The 23,476-nt window shown below is 36.2% G+C and overlaps 3 protein-coding genes across 3 annotated transcripts; 1 reads left to right on the forward strand and 2 right to left on the reverse strand.

Annotated features, from left to right (window-relative positions):
• The first annotated feature begins 575 nt into the window (after positions 1-575).
• On the forward strand, positions 576-6,809 carry LOC101306707 (uncharacterized protein At1g10890-like). The gene is made up of 5 exons (XM_004295107.1): positions 576-675; positions 771-934; positions 1,833-2,114; positions 5,820-6,039; positions 6,423-6,809. The coding sequence occupies exons 2-5, from the start codon at positions 792-794 to the stop codon at positions 6,702-6,704; spliced, it is 927 nt and encodes a 308-aa protein (XP_004295155.1). The 5' UTR covers positions 576-675; positions 771-791; the 3' UTR covers positions 6,705-6,809.
• A 3,156-nt stretch (positions 6,810-9,965) lies between these two features.
• Positions 9,966-10,908, reverse strand: LOC101311553. Its single transcript, XM_004295124.1, has 2 exons — positions 10,575-10,908; positions 9,966-10,469 (listed from the first exon to the last, which is right to left on the reverse strand). Exons 1-2 carry the CDS (start codon positions 10,859-10,861, stop codon positions 10,367-10,369), a joined length of 390 nt encoding a protein of 129 aa, XP_004295172.1. The 5' UTR covers positions 10,862-10,908; the 3' UTR covers positions 9,966-10,366.
• Positions 10,909-11,835: 927 nt separating this feature from the next.
• LOC101300804 (serine/threonine-protein kinase TOUSLED-like) lies at positions 11,836-20,602 on the reverse strand. The gene is made up of 18 exons (XM_004295087.1): positions 20,327-20,602; positions 19,781-19,873; positions 19,279-19,476; positions 18,921-18,971; positions 18,607-18,714; positions 18,415-18,459; positions 17,704-17,816; positions 17,468-17,534; positions 16,125-16,191; positions 15,797-15,891; positions 15,521-15,700; positions 15,154-15,364; positions 14,739-15,003; positions 14,291-14,345; positions 13,949-14,110; positions 12,767-13,290; positions 12,322-12,692; positions 11,836-12,186 (listed from the first exon to the last, which is right to left on the reverse strand). Exons 1-16 carry the CDS (start codon positions 20,555-20,557, stop codon positions 13,195-13,197), a joined length of 2,037 nt encoding a protein of 678 aa, XP_004295135.1. The 5' UTR covers positions 20,558-20,602; the 3' UTR covers positions 11,836-12,186; positions 12,322-12,692; positions 12,767-13,194.
• Positions 20,603-23,476: the final 2,874 nt, after the last annotated feature.

Consider the following 23,476-nt stretch of genomic DNA (forward strand, 5'->3'; position numbering starts at 1 on the left):
GGTGTGTATATAGTAAAACATTAAAGTAAAAGAGTTATTAGGTGGTGTATTGAGTAGAGGATGTGTATCTAGTATGTAGCAATGTGTGAGTAAAATTGCTCTTCAGAATATACGACTTGAGAAATTGTTAAGAAAAACTGATTCAGAATATGACTTACGAAGTTGTTAAGAAAAATGAAGGCAACTTGTGTTTCTAATTCAGATTATATGACTTGAGAAATTGTTAAGAAAGTCTAAGGCAACGTATAAATCTAGCTCAGATTCTCAATTGTTAACAAAACTGAAAGCAATGTATAAATCAATGGCAACCTATCAATCGAAGGCAATGTATCTAATTCTGATTATATGACTTTGAGAAATTGTGGTGAAAACCGAACACAACATATCAATCAAATTGAAATCGAAGACAATGTATTATGATATGGTAAACCATTGATACGCAAAAGAAAAAATATTAAAAATAAATTTTATTTAAAAAAATATTTATTTACTTAAAAAAAAAAAAAAAAAAAAAGACCAAAGTACACGCGAAGAGGCTAGTTACAAGAATCTGAGAGTTGTTAAAAATTAAAAACGAGAAAAGACGAATGAAATAGAGGTAGAGAGAGGTGTTAAGCCATCCATCTCTTGATTCTCTTGTTCCTTGCGAGCTCTGTCGCAGACTTCAATTCGTAGGTCTGCCCTTCAATTCGTTCTTACTTTACTTGCTTGTTCAAACCCTAATTCGAGCTTTGAGAATTGCTGCTAATGGTGATTGTTTGTTTATACAGGGAACACTGACAAGTTGAGAGATGCCTCGTGATTTGGCACGGTCACGATCACGATCGCCGTCTCGTCGGAGATCATCTCCGGTGGGGCATCGGTATAGCAAGAGAAGCCGAAGGGACCGAAGCCGAAGCCGCTCTCTCTATTCCTCCTCATATTCTTATAGCAGGTGATCCCGTTACTGTTCTCTTCCTTTTTCTAATACTTAAAACTACTCATTCTTGGAGCTCCTGCGCTTTGGATTGGATTGGATTTTACATATTCTTCTTGGCCTTTCGCTCTCCATTTCGATCTTGTGGTAATTCATTTCGAAAAGTAGTACTGAGCCTATTTGCAAGGGGACATCAAGTTGTAATGGAAAATCTAATTAGCCAGTTAAATGTTGAGGATGCGGAATTGAGGTCCATATCACTAATATCTGTCTCTTTTCTTTTACACCTTCAACTGGACAGGAATTGGTAGTTCCATTGCCTACGTTGGTATGCTTTTCGCATTTGCTGTTATGTGTTTTCTGTTCCGATGATCTTCAAGTACCTCTGTGGTTTTTTTACTCATTTAGGCTTGGTTGCTGTCATGCTAATGTCATAGAATCACTTTTGTTTTCATGAAATTTGACGGATGGCTCAGTTTGGGTTTAACATTGATGGACATACCTTTCGAAAAATCCGTTTAGACTACCATGACCTTCTACAAAATTCATTTAGATGATTAAATAAAATGTCTGATACGGAGTAAACTTTAGTGCTATCAGTGCGATATAAAGATGCATGCAATTTATAGGACTTTTAGGAGAACTCAGTTTCTTCCCGTCATATGGTCATATGAGAAGTGAGCAGGTGATGGGCGCCATTGGGTGTCCTTTTGTTGCTCGATTGTGACATTTGCTTCTTCATGTGATAAAAGATGGAGCACACAAAGGTTATTCTTAACAATGTATGAGGTAACTGTACGTACATGTTTCAGATATTTTGTGCTGTGTGGTGGACTGGATTGATAGGTATTAGTTATGTGTAGTCACGTGCAACTTTAATGGCTGTTGCTCAATAACATAATTTGTTACTATACAGACGTAAAAGTCGTTCCCCAACTCCAAGGCGTCGTAAAAGTCGCTCCCCAACTCCAAGACGTCGTAAAAGTCGCTCTCCAACTCTGAGACGTCGTAAAAGTCGCTCTCCAACTCCAAAACGTCATAGAAGTCGATCTCCGATTTCAAAACGTTATAAGAGGCAAAGAAGTAGAAGCTCTTCAGTGTCTCCTATTCCCAAATCTCCTACTTCAAGTCTTGGATTATTGGAGCAGAAAAATGCAAGTGAAAAATTAAGACAGGAAGAGGAAGAAGAGAAAAAAAGGTATATCAATTTCTTGACATCATTCTTTCCATATAAAGATTTCACATGACCTTTTGGCAGTTCCATTTTCAGAGTAAATATATTTTACTAATTCATAAAGTTGAGTTGAGATTTGCTTTGACGTTGTGAATTGTTCTATTTTAAGTTATGCATATTGATTTCTACGGAATAGTTCATTTGAAAGTGCAGTATTAGGTTGGATATTTTATTGCTTTTCTTGTTTGGCTGATCGAAATTATATATGTAACTCAAAGTGTAGGAGAAGAAGCTTTAATTTGTAGTTCATTAATCTACCGTAGAGGCTTAACTTTGTGGTAGCTGGCTATCTTCAAATTCATGTTTTAGATCTTCACACTTCTTTAAGAGTGAAATTTAGGATGGCTACTGTTTGAGAGTTTAATTTGCTCATAATGTGTATTTATTCTAAGAATGTCAGCTTTAACATGGAGTGAAACCAAAAATAAACCTGCAACACTTGAACCAAATATCTACATTTTATTCAGGGATGCTGGGCTTGCAATCCAATTTAAAGAAAAATGGATGCCAGAACCTATTTGTAATCCTTGCTCTCAATTTTTTTTTTCATCAACTAACTTTGTGATATGGTCTTTTGTTTCTTAATGAAAGCTGGAGCCTGTTGTTATCCTTAGATTTTGCTTTTTCTTAACGAAAGTTTGTTTCTTATAACAGAAAATACTATATTTCCTATAATAAAAAAAATTGATACAATATTGAACTAAAGCAATGACTTCTATCTAAAATATGCTGTTGTTAAGTGTTCTTTAATAAATGGTATGCATTGTGATGCAACTGGCATATAAAGTAGGACTAATTTCAGTTTACCCCTGTCAACTTTAGGTCAATCATCATGTTAGTCCTTCTTCTTTCAATTTCATCAAAAACACCCCTCAACTCCCAATTTTCATCAGCTGCGCATGTCCAAACCTCCAATCTCCATCCAATTTCTTTGTCAAGTGATGACTTGATATCAAGAAGAAAGTCAAATTCTGAAAGTTACCTTTCGGACCATTTTTCCCCCATATCGATACACATCTTCGTTCCCATCACAACCCCCTAACCTAAGTGATTTTGGTGGGATTGAATGCAATTTGTCTATTTTTCCTTTTTTCTTTCTTCTTGATATCAAGTCATCACTTGATAGAGGAATTGGATGGAGATTGGAGGTTTGGACATGCGCGGCTGATTGGGAGTTGAGGGGTGTTTTTGATGAAATTGAAAGAAAAACTAACATGATAATCAACCTAAAGTTGATGGGGGTAAACTGAAATTAATCCTATAAAGTAATGTATTTAAGTCTGGAGATTGTTTGTATAATTTGTGCTTCACATGAAATGTAGTTTTGTTTAGTTACTTTTTTGCATAATTTTGTTATCGACAGGTTCAAAGTTTAAGATTAGGGTTTAGGAAAATCTTGGGTCAGTAGTAGCAGTCAAATCTTTAACCATTTATTGTGAAAGGACGTGTGCATTATGGGAGTCATAGAACTTAGTTACCCCATAGTTTGGAAAGAAATTCAGTGAAAGTAGACAAGTATAATAATCATGTGACATAGTTGGTCCTTGTTTCACAAGATTTTTCCATCTACAGGATTTGGAAGTTATAAGTTTGTTACGGGGATCACTGACTGTAATTATATGTTCGATTTCAGAAGTCAACCATTTGATGTATGCAGCTGACTCCAGATGCATAATTCATTCTCAATCTAACAATTGTTAGGTTATTTACAAATCTACAGCTGTTTATATGTATCCACCCACTTTTATTTGTCCCTTTTGACAAGATTGTTGGGAGGTTCTGCTGAGTTAGGGAACTCCAATTGTTAGGGTCTGGAAGGTGGCAGCACACTAATTTCTTCAGAATTTAAGTTTTTCTTGTTCTAGGAAATTTCCTTGTGTTCTTACCTTTGTTTGGGTCAAGCTTATAGTTTAACCAATATTTATGTTCTATATGGATTTCTTGTCCATTGCTGTGTATTCTATTTATTCTTAAAACTTGTTTGTTTTCCACAAAAAAAATATAGAAGAGCTTGCACACTCTATTCACTAGTGGGGCTGTGTGAAAGGCACAAATTTTTTGGTGAGATAAGAGATTATTTGCATTGTATTCTAGTAAACAGAAATTTTTTTGGGTGAAATTATTTGCATTGTATGCTGGTAACAGAAGAATTTTTTAGGAGGCCAGAAAGAGGAACTAAATCATTTCAGGGATTTCGGCCACTTTTTATGGCTTCAGCCTCCTGAATTACAGATGGGTTTTTTTTTTTTGTTTTTTTTTTTTTTTTTTTTTTTTTTTTACGAGCTTCAGTCTCTTCAGAAGTTTGGAAGAATGTTATGTAGTCTTCCATAGTACAGTTTTGCAGCTTTTTGGATGTGTCATCTGTTTTTCCCCCATTTTCTCTCATTTTTTAATGTATAGTTGTTTCCTACAAAAGATTGGGAAACAAAAAAAAAAATCTGAGTGAACATTGCTGTCAAGCTTCTTTTTAGGAGTATCTGGGGTGGGTTGAGCACAACGTTACTCCCATAAAGTAGATTGGTGTTACAATTAGGCTGAGGCTGGATGGCATGATAAGGATGTAAAATTGATTAATAAGATGTATAGGGAATTTGGTGGTTGATTAAGAAATGATGAATTTAAACTATACATATCTTATGGTGTGTTCTCTTGTCTAAATAATTGGGAGTTGATATCTTGGGGGACTGATATTTTCTCTGTATCACCAGACATTGGTTATGGCGGATGTAGATCGTTTAGACTTGTGCTTCAGTAGGACACTCTGATATTTGTGCACAGTTTCATTTCTAGAGTAATGGGGTAGCACATTAATCAGTTAATTTGCTGAGCAATTACAATTTTGTAGACCCAAATGATGTGGAGATCTGTAAGAGAAGTATCTCCTACAGAGGCTTACCTTTGGTGGCATAACCTTAGAAACATACACATGCAACAGCTAGAATGAGTAAAGTGTTTGTTGCAAGTTCATAGGTCCAAGTTAACCTGTGTTTTGAGTGCAAGATTTATTAGACTGCTAATTTCTTACCTTTGGGTTGCAATCATAGTTCATCATTAGTGTTGAGGTTCCTGCTATCAAAATTAAAGTTGCTGACCATCTGATTCTATCTTGTAAATGAGTGCTCAATCGTTTCATGATTGCTTTGGTGCTTATGATACTCGAGCAGCACTGAACTTTTACATTATATACAAAGCAATACTCATTTGATGTCTAATGAATTCAGTTCAAATTTGAAGTATTTCGATGATTAGTATTAAAAATGCAGCAGGTTACTTGACATTCTCCTCTACAGGCTTTTCTGAAGGATGATACTGCTATCCTTGTAATATTTGATGATCAAAATGGGTGCATCCTTTATCTACTATTCACCAGTTTTGAACTCATTTGTTTGGATCAGAAAACATTAGAGGTATGCCTTAATAGCTTAAGCATAACGTAGTGCCATTGTCCTCATGAAGGTTAGTTTATTGTACTCGGAAAATTATGAGAGAGAGAGAGAGAGAGAGAGAGAGAGAGAGAGAGAGAGAGGAGGGAGGGAAGGGAAAAGTAGTACTTGGTGATTGGTGGTTAACTTCCATTGAAGGATGGATTCAAAACATTCAGAACAAAAAAAGCAGCAGTTCCCTTCTTGATAGGCCACTTTATTGCTTGACATTTTTCCCTTTACTCAGGCGGCAACATGAAGCAGAATTGAAGCTCATAGAAGAAGAGACATCAAAAAGAGTGGAAGAAGCAATTCAGCAGAAAGTTGAGGAGAGCTTGAATTCTGAGGAGATTAAAGTAGAAATACAGACCCGGATGGAGGAAGGACGAAAGAAGCTTCTAAATGAAGTTGCAGCTCAACTTGAGAAGGAAAAGGAAGCAGCTATTATTGAGGCTAGACAGAAGGAGGTAAACGACTATGCTAACCTATGTCCTTCCTTTTTTAATTTTTTTTCTTGGTACGGAGGCATAATATTGTCTGATCATGACATGCTGTCTCCCTTGTGATGGTTAAATTCATCATTGCCTTCGTAGTGTGGGAAAGGATGATTTTTTTATTTCAAGTTCCTATGATGTTCAAAGAAAGGGAAAAACTAGAGAATAGTACTGTAGTATGTATTTACGATCATGAAAAATGAGAACTGGTAATATCTAAACATTTCCATTAGGCTGTTGTGGGGTTCTCATGAACAGAAGCACACCTACTGGAAGATGGACTCAGACATAATGAAAGAAGGCATAAGGTGTCTTCTGTTTGTAATGTTATACTTCTGATGGCTTCCATGACATAGTTTTTTGGTTTACAGGAACAAGCTCAGAAAGAGAAAGAAGAGCTAGAATCGATGCTTGAAGAGAACCGGAGAAGGGTAGAAGAAGCTCAAAGAAAAGAAGCTTTGGAACAGCAGAGGAGGGAGGAAGAGCGGTACAGAGAGCTAGAAGAGCTCCAGAGACAAAAAGAAGAGGCAATGCGAAGGAAGAAACAAGAAGAGGAGGAACAACGGTCTAACCAAATGAAGCTGTTGGGTAAGAACAAATCTCGACCAAAATTGTCATTTGCACTTGGATCCAAGTAGACAAGTATTAAACTAATGTCCTTAGAGCTGATTGCATTTGTGTACTATTATTCTGTGAACCATTTGATCAAAACAATTTTTGGTTTTATAAATGAATCAGTTCCCAATTTTATTTGCGTCATTCCCTCTAAGCCTATGTGAGACCAACAAAGAAATACCTCAGAGCCTCAGAGCATGAGTTGGGAGTTTAGGGACTGGGGCGGGCTCTGAGTAATAGTTACAAGTTGCATTCCTAGGTTATCAGGGAAGTGTCCGTAACATTATTCTCAGTAAACATTCAACTGCGTCAAAAAAGTTGGTCGCAGAAGTAGGCAGTACATGTCGGGTAGTTTCGTGAAGGCCTCTTGGTTCAATGGGAAGCCCTAAAACAGCACAGTAAAATTGATAACTGGCTAATGACGGTGCTTTTCATTCAGGTCTTGCTTATCTTCGAGATCCTCATTGACTAACGTTCTTCCCTTACCTTCAAAATCCTCAAGATAAGCAAGACATATTTGTTGATGAAATAGGGGGAGACTCAAATTTCACAGCAATATTTGTGCTTCAACGATTTGCAGCAGTCAATGAGGGTGAATAAAAACATTAATTTCGGTTACATGCACATATATATTACACACACGATATATTATTATTTACCAAGTTACTGAAAATGCAGCTTGAGATCAGACAAATTCAACTCATTGGCTATTTGGTTATAGGACTCGGTAACCATAAACAAACAAGCTTGGATTGTTTGGATTTGGCCAATACAGTAAAACCTTGATAAATAAATATTTGATAAATTAATAACCTCGATTAAATAATATTTTTTTCTAGTCCCATCTCGAGACCAGTGTATATTACTAGGTTTCTCACTAAATGCATAAGATAATATTTTTCTTAGAATCTCTTTAGGTCTCAGCGAATATATATATTAAGTAATTGATTAAATAAATATTTAAAAATATCACAAAAATTATTAATAATTGATAAGAAACATAAAAGAAAGAGTAAATAATGTTTATAAGTCAGATTAAGGAAACTCTTAACAAATTTAATTTCTCAATTTATTTGTTCTCAAAGTATCCATATCCTATGTTTTTTCCTTGTATTATGAAAAATTAAGGAAACTCTTAACAACAAAATCATCTATAAAGTAATAAATATTCATTTATCAATAAATGAATAAATTTTTTATTTATCGATAATATAATAAGGGAGCTGAAATTTACGCTCCTTTTTTTGCATTCTACACTCCCATTTCAATTTTTTATTAATATTTTTGTCTCTAACTGATTGACCCTAATTTATGTTTCCATTATACCCTTAATATAAAAAGAACTAAAACAGAGTATCGCTACAGTAGTTCGCTATATGCAATCGAAACAGAGATTCGATCTCTACCAAATGAAACATAAACATTTGCTCTTCCAATCCACCAGAGGTGGGAATGAATGGAAATAGTGCAAATTAACGATTAATTAGAAACACACATGTGAGTTTTAGAATGGAATCAAGGTGTGGTAAAGTGTAGCAGACAAAAATTCGGAATTTTCCAATTACTAGAGGGATCTGGAATTGGACTGTGAGGTTCTCGTCGAGGAATACTGATGATGAGGAGGAGGATGATGTGGGTCCAAATCCAACTGGGAAGTATTGGGGTCGAACAACACCATCTCCTCTCTCCCTGTGTCGTCGACGGGATCGATTCCCTCCCAGCCCACCTTAATTTCAATATCAATAGCATTCCAATTATAAATCAAAATATCCATTTGATCATCAAAATTCGGTACCAGTACCACGATCATGGAGAGGAGGTACCAAGCATTATGATGAAACCCATTTTGGTTAAGAACAGTTATGAGCTCGGAGACCAATCATGAACCTAAAATAAAAATACCCTTGATCAAAACAAACTGTACCATCGTTCTCACAGCCTCCCTCTGTACATTGATTTTATCCAAAATGGTCGAGCCCATCTTCATCGAAAAAACTTGGACCTATTCTCTACACCCTCGCAAGCTCTCTCTTTCAACACCCACCGCCTCTCTCCTCCATAATCGGCGCCACCTCCCCGTCGTCTCCGACTCATAATTTGTCGACCCCTTGATCTTAGAAATACAAATCTGCCATCACCGGTGAGGATTTGAGAAGCCTTGTCGAAACTATCGTCGTAATCACATGTACTATTTACTGATTCATTTAGTTTTTATTATCAATTTTAGTTTTTATCTTGTAGACTAAAAATTAGTTTTTATGCTATTACTATGCACAAAAAGAAAGAAATAAAAATCTCTTCTCCAAAATTCATCACTTGAATTTCAACTACTGTCGTAATCACATGTACTATTTACCGATTCATTTGGTTTTTTTTTTTTACCAACTTTAGTTTTAATTATCTTGCAGACTAAAAACTAGTTTTATGTTATTGTATTTCTACTAGTTTCTTAACTTTGAAAATATTATGTATGTTCAATATTTTTTTTCTTTAAATTCTAGCCGATTGATATCATATTGGAGATTTGAAGTTCGAATATAATATTACTTTTTTTATTATAAATTGAAAAATATCAAGAAAAAATTTCTAACCCAATCCAAAAAAAATCTAACAAAAAATAAAAGAAAATGCGTAAAGAGAGTTGTAAAATAGTAAATATATAATAATTATATTAAATAACAAATTATTATTAGTTTTAGATATTGAGGGTATTTTACACAGTTTAGGATGTGTATTTAGTATAATATTGAAATGAAAAACTAGATGAGTAGTGTATTAAGTAAGGATGTGTATTAAAAAATTAAAGGTGTGTATTTTAAAATTACTCTACAAAAATTTAACGTTGTTGCTAAGGGATTGAACACGGGTCACCCGCGTGACAAAGGCAATATAACCTTGTCAGGAGAGTCGTGTCATCATTTGGACCCTTCAATGGGTCAATCAAATTTGATAAATTTCCATGTCTCCATTTTGCCTATTTCAAGGACAGAGATCAATGAAGAGCGAGATACGACAATTCCTAGTATACGTATATCTCAGCTGGTAGGGTATACGAAATCTAACTCGTACCGTAATCGAGCTACGATATCGTAGTCGGTACGGCTCAGCCGAGCCGAGAATCTCGGTTACCAAATCGTCAGCTACCGGCTGTAGTTGGCTGGGCCGGGATCCGGCTAGTTGGTTTGGCTCGGCTCCAAATTGTTAGCCCCAGTAGGTGAGGGGCAAGAGTTAACAAGTGGGTGAGATACACAATAAAGTGTAAATGTTTGCAGAGGAAGGAAAACTTAATGTTGTGGGAATCCCTGGGGATGCAAATTGGGCATGGTCCAAATCAGGCAAGATACTTCTAGGTATTTCATGTACCTTTGTTAATCGAGAAAATCTTGTGAGTTGGCTTTGGAAGGGACAAACCAGAATGAAAAGCAGACACCGCTTCGAAATTCCTTTATGATTTCTTCTAGGATCACGTTTATAAGATTCATGATTCATATATTCCGAGGGCGTTTGCAATAGAACTCAGAATATCAGAAAAACCTACCCAAATAATAACATTATGAGAAAGAGAATGTGGTACAGTTGGTATTAATTGATATTAAGCTTGGCCCTCATTCTTCCAGTGCTACTGGCCGGGTTATCATCACTGAGAATGAGAATATATACTATTGTGCCGAAGCTGAAAATTTGTTCAAGGCTCAATCTCCAAGGGCTTGAAGTACTTCCCATCAATGAGATAAGTTCCAATGGAAAGACGAACTGCCCACACATCTTTAGGCTTTCTTGACACAATTCTGAACCAAGTAATACATTACTAGATATTACTTAGCAACACAGCATATACAATCTGAAGAAGACATCATCGATAAGAAATACAAAAATGAAGATTAACTTGATACCTTCCGACATCACCGGGTTTGACTAGGCCAGAGTTAACCCTGAGGCATGGAACTGATGCTGCAGTTTTTATCATTCTCGGAGACTCGACCACAATAACAGGAGACCCAACTTCAAGCATGGATTTCTTTGCATTTGCAGGCAACTCTGACTCCGTCGATTCACACTTCACACTGACAGGACTTGGGTTACGTTTATGAGAGCTTAAGCTGGTGAACTGCAGGCCGGAATTGTCATAAAGCTTTGAACATGTAATTGCAGTACTAGTGGAAGAGAAAGAAAATGCCATGATAAGAATAGAGGCTTGTCTAGGACAAGGGATAACATATATGTGGCCTCTCTGTCTCTCTCAAGTCAGTATGTCGATCTCTCTAAGCATATGTCTCGCCTAAAGAAAATATTAAGTGATTGATATTGATTATTGGCTGCATGATTTTTCAACTTCTTGAGTGTAAAATAATAGTTATAAAAGTTTCAAAAAAAATAAAAAAATTGTAACAAAATTAAATTTTAAAAAGACTTCTAATTTCTAATTATTGGTTGGATAATTTGTACTCGTAAAAAATAAATTGGAAGAGTCTTCATGTTTTCATCTTAGAATCCTCATTTGAGAGACTTGGCGAGTCACATGATAAAAGGACAATCTTGAACAAGTAGCTAAAGCTGGAAAGCCCTTTCATATTCCTTTCACTATGTTATAGTCCCAACATATGATATGATCATATGATTGACAAGAGAAGTTAATTAGAGCAGGAACAGCTTAATTAATCCTGGGAAAGATTAGACAATTCATGTCGTTCCTTTTTCTAACTGCGCCTACAACCTCTCCCATTTTCCCAAGATCCTCCGACCAGCCTATTTCAAGAGGTGAGATAAGCCAAAGTTACAATAAGCAAAAGGCCAAGCAAAAAAACCCTTACATTTTAGCTGGTGAGTGTTGCAGGAAAACAAACAAAATTATTCTTTACTATTTCAAGAGGAATTATTGATAATTTGATGTAGCAATGATAATGAAGCCACCAAACATCTAACATCTAAGCCACCAGAAACAGGAATTTGAATTAACCCCAAAACCATACAGATACTAACAATGAATTCTGCACAGGGTTGAGAATCTTAGTCGGTTCAAGAAGCTAATTCCATGCACAGATAATCAATAGATAAAAGATGTGAACCCTTTATGGAGATCAAGTATTGGGTTGAATCTTGAATGCAATGCCGCCAATAAGCGTTCGATCTGCATCTGAAGATGTGTCGGTTCCTGCCATTGCTCTTCATCATATTCAGGTAGCAGTTATCTTCAGAGAATAAATAGTCCTGTTCCAAATCTTGATCATCTTCAGAACTCAAGAGGTCATCTTCCAACTCTTCATCGCCTTCATCATCTTCACTAATCCTTCTGTTGGTATCTCCATAGACCATTGCCTCCTTAGATGCAAAGACATCTTTGTCTTGTGGCATTACTAGGTCTACTCCGCAGCTTTTCAAGTTCAATGAACAATCGTAAACCGGGACTGAAACAACATCCCCAAACCTTTTGGTGAAGCCTGAACTAGTTCTGATATGAGCAAAAGTAACTCGGGACATATAAGGTGGCAACCAACTTGGTTCCAGCTGCGACATCAATGTAACAAACGGAATATAGTAAAGCCACACCTGAGCCGACTGCATGTATTGGATTGAAATAAACATCATGATGGTTTAACAAGTTTCCAGGAATGTGAATCCTGGCTATGAGAAAGCAATTACCAGAATTGTGATGCTTAATTTCAAAAGCAGCACAGAGGAGAGCCAATCAAAGCAACTACCGGTTTGGTTTCGTACATCCGAAGGGTTGCCTTGATTCTTTACATTGGAGGATTTTGACAAGTTCATCCAAACACCACTTTGAGGATGCATAGTTCTCAGAGAATACAATAACAGAAATCATCGACTCTTCGATTGCTTTGAGATATTTCTTCTCTTCTTCTAAGCTCATCATCTATGAAGGTTTTAATTCCCCTTGTGACACAAGTTGCTGTTCAAATGGTCTGTAAAATTCCAGCGGCTATCCTCACCTCGAAAACTCAGAAACACATCATATCTCCATGAACGGGTGAAAGAAGCAGGGGCATGATTGTCTGCACAAATACTGTTTGCTTAATTCACTAAACAAGGTGAATGAATGAGCAGTGCTACTGATCAGGTCAAATACCTTCAACTCCCACACCTATGGCCTCGTATTCACATGAATATAGAACCTCCACCTCCCACACCTATGTCACACACTTTCTGACTTGAAGAAGTAGCTAAAGTGGGAAAGCCTTTCATATTCCTTTCACTATGTTATACCAAAACAAAAGACAACAGTCCCAACATATGATCAACAAAAGAAATTAGAGCACGGTTGGGCTGGGAAAGATTACACAAAATATGAAGTTCCTTTTCTAACTACACCTACGAGTCCTACGACCTCTCCCAGAAATGGGGTCACAAAACCAAGACCCTCAAACCAGCCTATTTCAAGAGGTGAGACGTGCCGAAGTTACAATAAGCAAAAACATTTACAAGCTGTACAGATTTCTGGTGGGTGTTTGCAGGAAAACAAACAAAATTATCTTGCACCCGACTCTTGGTTCGTCTTTACTTCTTTGAGTATGTCAGAAAGGGATCTTGAGCGATTGCCAATACATCTGGCCTCTCAGCTTGATTATATGTTAGACAACGCCGGATGAATTCCTGCAAACAGATATATGAAAAATAATATCACCAAGAGTACTTTAATAATATAAGCAACTTGAGGTCTTCCGAAATATGCTGTATCTGACAGTAAAATATTCCCTTATTTCAACAGACCTAAAAGACTCATTCAATGGTAGACCACTCCTCGAAAGAAACAGTAATAAATGGTGCATGTATCCATGCCGCCCATCTTATGAGATTTACAACTGAATTTTGCACAAATCCATTGAATTCTCCAAAGCTGCATTCTCTCTCATCTTTCCTCAGTCTCTTCCACGCACTCTCTCATTTTAAAGGAAAGAGACATGGAATCCTAAAACTTTTCCAGGTGGACTGATGACAGAGGGTAAATTAACAACTTGATCAAAAGTACAAGGTTGATTTTGGCTACCAACCAACATTAATGCACATCTTCTTAGACATGACTTGTAACTGTTCAGTTCATTTGCAACGATTTGTTTCAATACTCATGTTCATGTTTATAACAATGCACATCCTAAATCAAAGCTTACCAGGCCAAGATCCAACACAGAAACACCACTATGATTCTGATTTATTTTATTTATTTATTTAGTCCTTTTGCATGGAAACTAGGTAAGATCATTCCTGAGAACAAACTATTAAACATGTCGTACCAACTATGAGCACAACTAACCTTCGCCTCATTTGAGATGGATGGTCTGGAAGGAAACTCAACTTTTCGTGCTTTGATAATTGTGTCTTCCCGCAGTATTCGTTCCTGAGTCTGGTCGTGCCCAAAAGGACGTCTGCCAAACAACATTTGGTATAACAGAATACCAGCTGACCAAACATCAACCTGCTTACCAACAGAGACCATGTTAACAAGTGTTTGTACCCAGGTTGAGAAGAAAAATGTCAAGGTGAAACAGTTTGATTTTTGCTAAGCTTTTTTCAAGTGCTACCAATTGTATGGATAATCTAAAGAGAATAGAAGCACATGGTCTGAAAGAAATAAACATTTCTGAAAGTCACTAACCTTTGATGAGATAAGAGGTGTCCTGCTGAGCTCAAAGCATTCAGGAGGTAGATACCTACAGATAGCAAAACAACCATAAAAGGGCTGCTACTTAACTAATTATACTAAAACATGTCATGGAGCAGAAGAAGATAAAAACTACTAGCCTTAGCATGAAGCTATCATGCATATGATCTAAAAAATTGTTAAGGTAAAAGCATTTTTCAAATTATCTAGGTAGACTAATGGCACATTAGTGTGAAGAATACACATTGATAATCCAAACTCAAAAGCTACATAACTATATTCTAAAAGAGTATTTTATTAAGAAACTGATTTTCAAGAAAAGTTCAAATGCAACACATACCAAATGCCTAAGTAATGCCATGCCCATAAAATAAATGAAATGAAAAAAGAAGGAAGAATTCTGCACAAGTAAAAGTGTGTATTCTGATTTTACATCACTCACCAATAAGTTCCAGCACCTTGGGATGTAAGCTCCATACCCTGGGATCCAACATCATCTTCCACAATCTTGCTGAGACCAAAATCAGTCACCTTTGCAATACCAAGTTCGTCAAACAGAACATTTCCAGGCTTCAAATCATAGTGTATAATCTTTTGTGTCCTTTTGTTCAAGTAAATAAGACCTTGAAATATCTGAAAGATAATGATCCTAGCTTCCCTCTCAGGCAATACGGGTGTTGCTTTAAGGACAGCGTCAAGATCTTTCCCTGAGGAGAAAACAAAAATGGAAATATTAACAATAACAATAGGATAAAGAAGGATGAGAGAATAATTTTATAGTAGAGTCACTTTTGTATATGTTCCTCTTTTAACATACTAAATTAACAGTCTCAAACCAGTATAGCGAGAGTACATACCACTACAGTACTCTAAGATGGTGCAAAATGTATTCTGATCAATCTCAAAAATGTCCCAAAGCCGGACAATGTGATGATGCACCAAGGTTTTGTGAATATTGTATTCCCGAATTGCATGCCTTATGTAACTCTGCTTCTTCTCTTCACTCCACTGAGCATTTAATCCATGAAGTTTACAAGCAACATATCTGTGCTCTACCAAGTCAAATGCCTGCTGGAAATTTCTTACTTCAAATCACTGCAAAAAGGTATTATCTTTACAATTGCCAACATTGGCAAATGAATTACCTAGACCTTTGATCTAAACCTTCCCTAGAAACTTGTGGAACGATTTCTAATTATTAAACCAGAGTTTACAAATTCTGACCTTGTAAACTTCACTAAAGCCTCCTTTGCCAAGAAGATTTAAGAGAGCATATCTGTGGTTGAGGATCTGAAAATTGTTAAAACGGGAACCATCCTCATCACGTATGCGTTTCATTTCACGGATAAGCCTTCCCTTTTCCAGTTCATAGCGGTCCCTTTCACGAAGTAGAACTTCCTCCTCCTACATATAACCATAAAAGACAGTAACAAGAGACTGTCTAGAAGGGCCTCCAAGGAAAATGGATCAAGCAAAAATCAGGCCAACTATTGAACTTACTCGTTTGATGCTAGCTAGACGGGATTTATAGATCTCATCCTGGATTAGAGATTCTTCTTGTACTCCAGTTTCAGCATCAACTGCGTCGCTCTTATCTTCAAGAAATAAGAAGTTCATTTAGTAGTTATTGCACCAAGACTAGAAAATGCCCTATACAAAACTTCATTCAGCTATGCCATTATGCACATAGCAGGGGTCACTACCAATGTTGTAAAAGAGATAAGCAGTCAATATAACAGACCATATGATAACATTTTCATCTAGTTTATATCCTCGAACAAAACCAAACCAGGAAACACAATAGGACAAGACAGGCAGCAGAAATTACCAGTTTGCCTTTTTTTCAATGACTTTCTCTGCCTCTCAACAGCCTCCTTAGTTTCTAATAATTGTTTCTACAAAATGATATCACAGCAATGTTAGCATATGTTTTGTAGCTTTCATATTGTAATGGATCCAAACAAAAAAACAAAACGAAAAACAAATTGCAAAGCTTATTAAGTATCAAAATGACAGAATATGTAAAAAGAAAAAGAAAGAAAACACAAAATTTAAAATAAGGGCAGCACTGTCCAGTAACTCTGGCTACAATATACAAAGATGTCCCAAGAGATATTTTGACTACAAATCAAAGAATAGGTACATGTGATTTTCATCGGAGGAAATATTCTACAAATCAGTTATGATCACCGAGGAATAAGAACTAACCATCCACCCTACATGTCACAGTCTAGAAGACTTTAAAATCAAATTTAATATTTGCTCGCTACGCGTTATAGAACAAATAACAAAATTGTGGATTATTATTGAAAGACACAAAATGACCAGTCCATTCTAAAATCTAGGAGTTGAAAGTGAGAAAATTAAATATAATATCACCCTTACAAAAGGACTTAGAAAAGCAAAGTTACAACTAAAGCGCAAACTAAGTTATGTTGCTCAGAAGTCTCAAACTACAAACAAAAAAAATAAAAAAATAAAAACCATTTGTCTGCTATAAACTTTAGAAGAGGTTGATCAATCATAACAATATAAGTAGATACATACTTGTAAGGCGAAATCCCTACCCAACCTAAAGCAAGGAAGCATGACTTGAACTAGCCAGAACCCAGAAAATCCAGAACCTTTCTTTTTTTAAGAGACTTTACAGTTCAATAAAGAAAAAGATGACAAAAAGAGAAAAAGAACAGATTTCCATTAACATAGTGCCTAACAATTGGCACATAAGCAATATAAACCCAGTGGCCTAGTAGTTACAAACATGTGCACCTGAGGTGGGAGAAGAGGAAAGAGGAGGTTAAGAAAAAAATGCAACAAGAACAGCATCCGCTAACAATTCTTGGAGATTTAGTTTCCTTGAAGGAAAGAATCTGTATTCGATAGCCTCACAAGAATCCAAGACAATTTACAGCTCAATTTTAGTCTGGAATCCCAACTTTTTCCAGGATAAATGTTGGGATGAACATTTTAAGTCTGAAATGCTCAGCCTCAACATTTTTCAAGATTCTCAATATCTTCACTAATCTTTTATTCTTTAATTGTGATTCTAGTTCATGCACTACTATCTACATAAATAGCGCATACAACCATAAGAAGAAAAATGTGCTCTGTCTGAACATATAAATTAATGACTGTTAAACAAAATGTAAAAAATGTCTGACAAGAACATACAAGATGAGCATTGACATCTTTTAAAGCTTGCCCATCTTCCCATGTCTCTGATATTACAGTTCCAGCTCTGCAATGAACAAGAAAATATTTAGTGAAAAAATGGAAAAACAAAATGGAATGACTAGGTAAGGGGATACCATGTAAATATTCAACCAGAAGCATAAGGAAATCACCATAAGCACTAAAGCTCCATTTGACTTCACAAATATAGAAGTGTAAAGCAACTGATACAGTACCTGATTACACCCACATTACCAAGCCTCAAGGAGTCCTGTCGTACTTTCAACCTTGCTTCCTGCCTCTCTGCTTTTGAAACAGATATCAGCAAATCGGAGATTACTTTAGTTCTCTGCATACGAGGACACGAAGAGTTATAAGAATCTGCTAGTATATAGGCAAAAAGTTCTGATAGAGTGCAATCATTTGTGGTCCTAAACAGTCCATAACAATCACAAAGGATAGCAATTCCATACATGTAAACCAATATTAAACATGATAAAGCTTGGATTAAACTAATGAGTAATTATACTACTTAAATAACAATATTACATCTGAGGCCCAACTGTAGGCAGCACTGGAGTTGTGATCCCTTTCTCACTTATCAAATTAGACATAGATCTTTAATCAGAACAGATGGCCATTTGAGAAAGGGAAGACCACTCCAGTGCTGCCCACAGAAAAAAGGCCCTCCGCTGATAAAAAAAATTAAAGATAAAAATTAGTTGATACAGAAATGACGTAATAATATATGTAGTGAGCAAACGAGCAAAATCTTTGCCTCATACTTTTAGTATTCAGTTTATATTGGCAGATTCAACTCATATTGTTTAAATTACAATAATTCCAATGTTTTCATAAAACTGTTTCAGGAAAAGACTAGGAGGAAGGGGGCAGTAGTCAATTATCGGAAAAGACTGATGAAATATAAACTCTCTAAAAAAGCAAACCTTAGGCTTCATTTTCTGTTCATTATCTTTTAGTTCTTTTAATTCCTGCACAAATCACAAAACATCAAAGAGTTATTACCAAAAAACAAAACAAAACAAATCAGAGATGAACACATGTTTATCCTTCATCAAAGCAAAGGAGTGACACTATATTACGTTATATTGTTTTCACTTAAGTTGTTAAAATATTACCTTGTCTAATTGGAGAAAAAGATTCTGATGATCAGAGGCCTCTTGTCGTGATTTACGAAGGTCCTCCTCTAGTGAAGCAACTGTTGCACGTAAAGTTGCTACGTCCTCCTAATTTTAGGAAAAAATAATGCAATTAGTAATTATGAATAGCTTTACATCCTCTATAACAAACATCTATAGAATAACACTTCCTCTATAGGTCAGGAAACGAGAACCTGGGTGGCAAATTCTCTTTATCTTTTCCTGCCTCCATGCTTAAACAGTAGCAAAACCAACTTTATATAGAAGAATTGAAAGTAAGCTACAAATCTTACATATAAAGAAGAGCTAGTGTCATTTCGAAGCTGATCTTTAGACCTGCTATCCTGCAATGCAAGTGTGAATAAATAGAAATAAGCAATGTTCTGCATACATAAACATGAATAGGCCCCCAAAAAACATTCTCTTTAGGATAATCCAACTAAAATAAATAATTTTGGTAGTGATAGAATTATATGTGACAAGCTTGATTATGGTAAAGATAATCTGACACAGGCGAATAATCTATGACAACTGAAAGTAACAGGCTTAATGATGCTATAGATAATACGATGCTGCAGAGATGGTAACCACTACAATATAAGGACCACAATGGAAATTGTAACAGCACAATCCAATATTCATAATACATACCCTCTTGTATGAGTTCTCAAGCTCCCCATTTGGGGATGAAACTGTTGAAGGAGAAATTAATAATCTTGTCTGATCCTGAACTCTTGAACCGCGACCTCGACCTGAGACAGAATTGGCCCTACCACGACCATGCTTTTTTCGATTTACATCAGAAGTAACTTTGGAATCCACAACCAATTGCCTCACATCAGCTAGTGCCTGCATATTCTTCTGCATGTTATATTTTTTTTTTTACTAAGTTAAAAATACAGTTTCTACGAGAATGAAAGATTAAAAATAAACTAGAATTTACAATGTGAGTGCATAAGCAAACAATTCAACAGATTGATCTCAGATTTTCCTGTAAAATGTGAAGTCTTGCAACCTCAAAACTGATTGGAAAGTGTAATCTGAAGCCTAGAAACTAATGCGTGTATTGCAAATAAAGAGCGGGCCACAGTATTCAGATCAGAAATCAACTGATCCAAAGATAATACTAACATTAATGCAAACAAGAATCTACCTCAACATGGTCAAAGACAGTTGTTGATGTACCATCTTCTTGAAGTTTCTGGCGCTTCTGAGTATTAGCTTGTATCAAAAACTCCCCTCCATTCTGTCATATGAATATGAAGCAGGACACGATAAAATGATAAATGATAGATCCCGAACAACATTCTAACTCAATATTAAATATTTAGTGCCGATAAAGTATATTTAGATTCCAAAATAAAACGTAATGAGATATTAATTGACTGAATTGAAAACATGAGAATTTGTCTTGCTTTCTTGGTGGGGACTCTAGAACTGGTTATATGCACTACATCTTTCTTCGTTCTTCTATAAAGGTAAGGAAGACAGCAGAAGTTTCATTGTTATAGAAAAGAAACTAAAAACAAAGCACCATGTCAAATAGTTATAATTGGGTCAATTTTGCGATATCAGTTTTCAACATAATTTGATCAAAGCATGTAGTCAAGTGGTGACTTGAAATTCAATTAAAGATTGAAGTGCATTTCATTGTTGAATTAAAGCCGAAAGCAAGAAAGCAGCGGTAGGTAGGGCTTACATCATCATCGGAATCGCTGGAAGTAGAAGGCTCGGCGGAGTCCAAGTCGGCCGAGACGAATTTAGGGGCAGAGGAGAGTGAAGGCCAAGAAGACTGAGCAGGAGGAGGAGGAGGAGCAGAGGAGGCCTTGCCGACCATGCGAGCTTCGAGCTTGGCAATCTTGGTGGGGAGAGACTGGTCCGACTGGTTGGACGAGTTGGAGGAGAAATGGATGAGCATGTCATCCGACATTGTCACTCCTTCGCGATTCTTTCAGATCATTAGGGTTTTGAAATTGCTTCAATTTTCGGTCCGCCTCTACAACTTTTGTGTTTGTTCAAATATATGAATGGTTTTTGAGCAGGGCTTCGCTTGGGTGGTTTTTTTTTTCCTTTTTATTTTTGTAAGAATTTACTCCTTTTCTACCCTTTAACAAAATAAAAACAAATAAAGATTAATTGTTTTTTTTTTGGTCGAAAAATAAAGATTTAATTGTTGATGGTGTTCTAATCGATGGTATTCTAAACCTCATCGTCATTTGTGCAACCAAAACCTACCAAAAAAATGATCAGATACACGAATAGGACAAATCCATAGCTCTATTATTTTTCCACCTTTTTCTTTCATGCAATCAAACCTCTCGACAACAAAATTGAGTTTTTTAGGTCCCATATCCATTTTAGAATCAAACCAATTCAGTTTTAGTTTTGTAGAATCTATTGCTTGATTCAAAATAAAGGTTGAGCATAACAAGAATCAAGATGGAAACATGTAATCACATTAGCTTGTTATTAAGTGGAAGCAAATTTAGTTGATAAAAATTATTATAAGAAGAACTGATAATCAATATCACCGGGTGTTGAAGAAAACAAATGAGACAGTTAGAACAAAAGGGTAAAACAGGAAATAAGCTGTTAAGAAAATAACACCAGGTACACAAGCAAATTAGGAGGTGTAATTAGACAAATAAATTGACTTGTTCATGTTTGTGTGGTTTAGAGATATAATGATGCGATGAAGACTGAACATTGACTATCCTCGGCAACAGTTAACAGCTAATACGTAACCTTTCATGGAAAGCTCAAAATACTTGTGAGCTATGTGCAAAAAAAAAAAAAAAATTAAGTTGAAGAACAAATTAAATTACAATAATTATAAGTCCGTTATTGCCATGTTAAGAAAATTAAACATCTTTAGTTTGAATAAAATAGCCATTGGGATTAAAGGTGGTTTTCGATAACGTTCTCATATCTATATCATCATCTTTGAAAAATGTAGATGAGATAAAACTGTGTTCGGAGCTAGGGATACTTCTTTTTTTTTCTTTTTTAATAAAAGGGCTAGACTCACGTCCCTCGTACCTTAAGATAATGCATAAATCCCATAATATAAGAACATCCCAAAATTACATTAGCAGTCTCTACAAACTTATGTATTCTAACATGCACCATTTAACAAATAGCGCATCGTTGGCTACTCTATTTGCTTTACAATTTTAACGACATAACGAAAATATAATGCTCACCCAAAACCATAAGTTACTATGTTTTTGAGTTTTCTCACTATGTTGCCATTGGAAAGTATACCCGTAATACCAAGTTTCATTTTATCATTAGAAGGCTGCGACCATTTGACAAAGTAAGGAACTCGTCGTCTCTTTAAAACAGATATGCCACGCTGAGTGCACACACTAGGACATGACCCACAACATCCTACCATAGAGTGTGTCACGAACCCTTAGTACGCACCAGAAGTTTTCTCTTCTCTTTTTAAATATATATGGGCTTCGTGATGGTGCCAAAGTCCTTCACTTGAATCCCAACTAGCTTATCTTCTCTTTGAATTAACACCTAGCCCATGAAGCAAGTGAAGAGTCCATAACCGACCCGACAACACTAATAAAAGAAGAGCCAAAACTAAAACCATTCCAAGCAAACTCCAACTCCAATTGAATTCAGGCGACTACTGTAACTGAGAATCATCTTCTCCGATTGAGCAGATTCGCAATTTGGACAATGCCCCTCTCATGCTCACTCATCTCAATAAACAATCTTAGAAGGAACTCATCACCATCCTAAAAAATATTTGAGGGAAGAAATGATTGGTGATTGATCTGGAGCACAATGACTCAATCTGGTTTACCTTGTCCGCTCTCAGCTCAGTTTGATGGAGGTGAGGATGAAAGCATATTTAAGGGTGTTTTGGTAAAAATGAAAGAGGTCTACTTAGGTTTTTAAATTTGTGAAAAAGTTAAATAGAGGTGTACATAACAAGGGATGTGGACACAACAAATTCAGAGGTATAACTAGAATCCCCTACCTAAAAATAAATAAAAATATGATTAATTTCAGTTTACCTTCTTGAGGTTTGGGGTTAACATCGTTTCATTTCCCATACTTTTAATTTTGAAAATTTACTCCCTAAAGTCTTCAATTTAAATCATGCCCAATTGTTAAAATTCCGTTTAATTCGGACGTGTTCTAGGATATTCTCTATGTGTGCCTTGGCCTTATGCCAATAGGATATGTAGTTAGACTAGATCTATGTATTCATATCCTTACCATATTGGTATTGTGTAATTCCCTATATAAAGGGCTCCTATCAATGAATAAGATGATGATTCTCTTGCTACCTCTTTGTCTCTACACTTTATCTTTCATCACGTTATCATGCACTTTGTTCTAACCCTAGAGCCAATAGCCCACCATTTTTTTTTCAAACCCTAAAAACCAAAACCCTAAAATCGGGCAGCCTTGTTTTTCCCGATTTCCGACCAAAATTCCGACTGCCCTCCGCCGGAATTTTATATCCCCAGAAAGCTCTTTCCGTCACGGATCCAATGCCGCCGGCCTCACCCTGAGAACCGGCCGGAAAGTCTCCGAACCGGCCGCCGGAAAATTCCAGACTGCCGCTGCTACCGACCACCGGTTCACCACCTTCCCTTGCTCCGATCAACCTGAAATTTTGACAGAAGCTTCCCCATCCAGAGCTGCTCCTCCTGTCAAATTTTCAGCCCCAAATTCGAAGTATAAGTAGGCGAAACATTATTTCTCCTCTCGGCAGCCTTTAGAAAGGTATGTTTTGAAACCTTAAACTCTTCCAAGTTCAATAACTCGGGGAGATAAAATCCTTTCCTCCCTTCTCCATCTCCATTCTATGCTTGGGATTTTT

Source organism: Fragaria vesca, linkage group LG3, assembly GCF_000184155.1.
Source record: "Fragaria vesca subsp. vesca linkage group LG3, FraVesHawaii_1.0, whole genome shotgun sequence".
Classification (NCBI taxonomy): domain Eukaryota; kingdom Viridiplantae; phylum Streptophyta; class Magnoliopsida; order Rosales; family Rosaceae; genus Fragaria; species Fragaria vesca.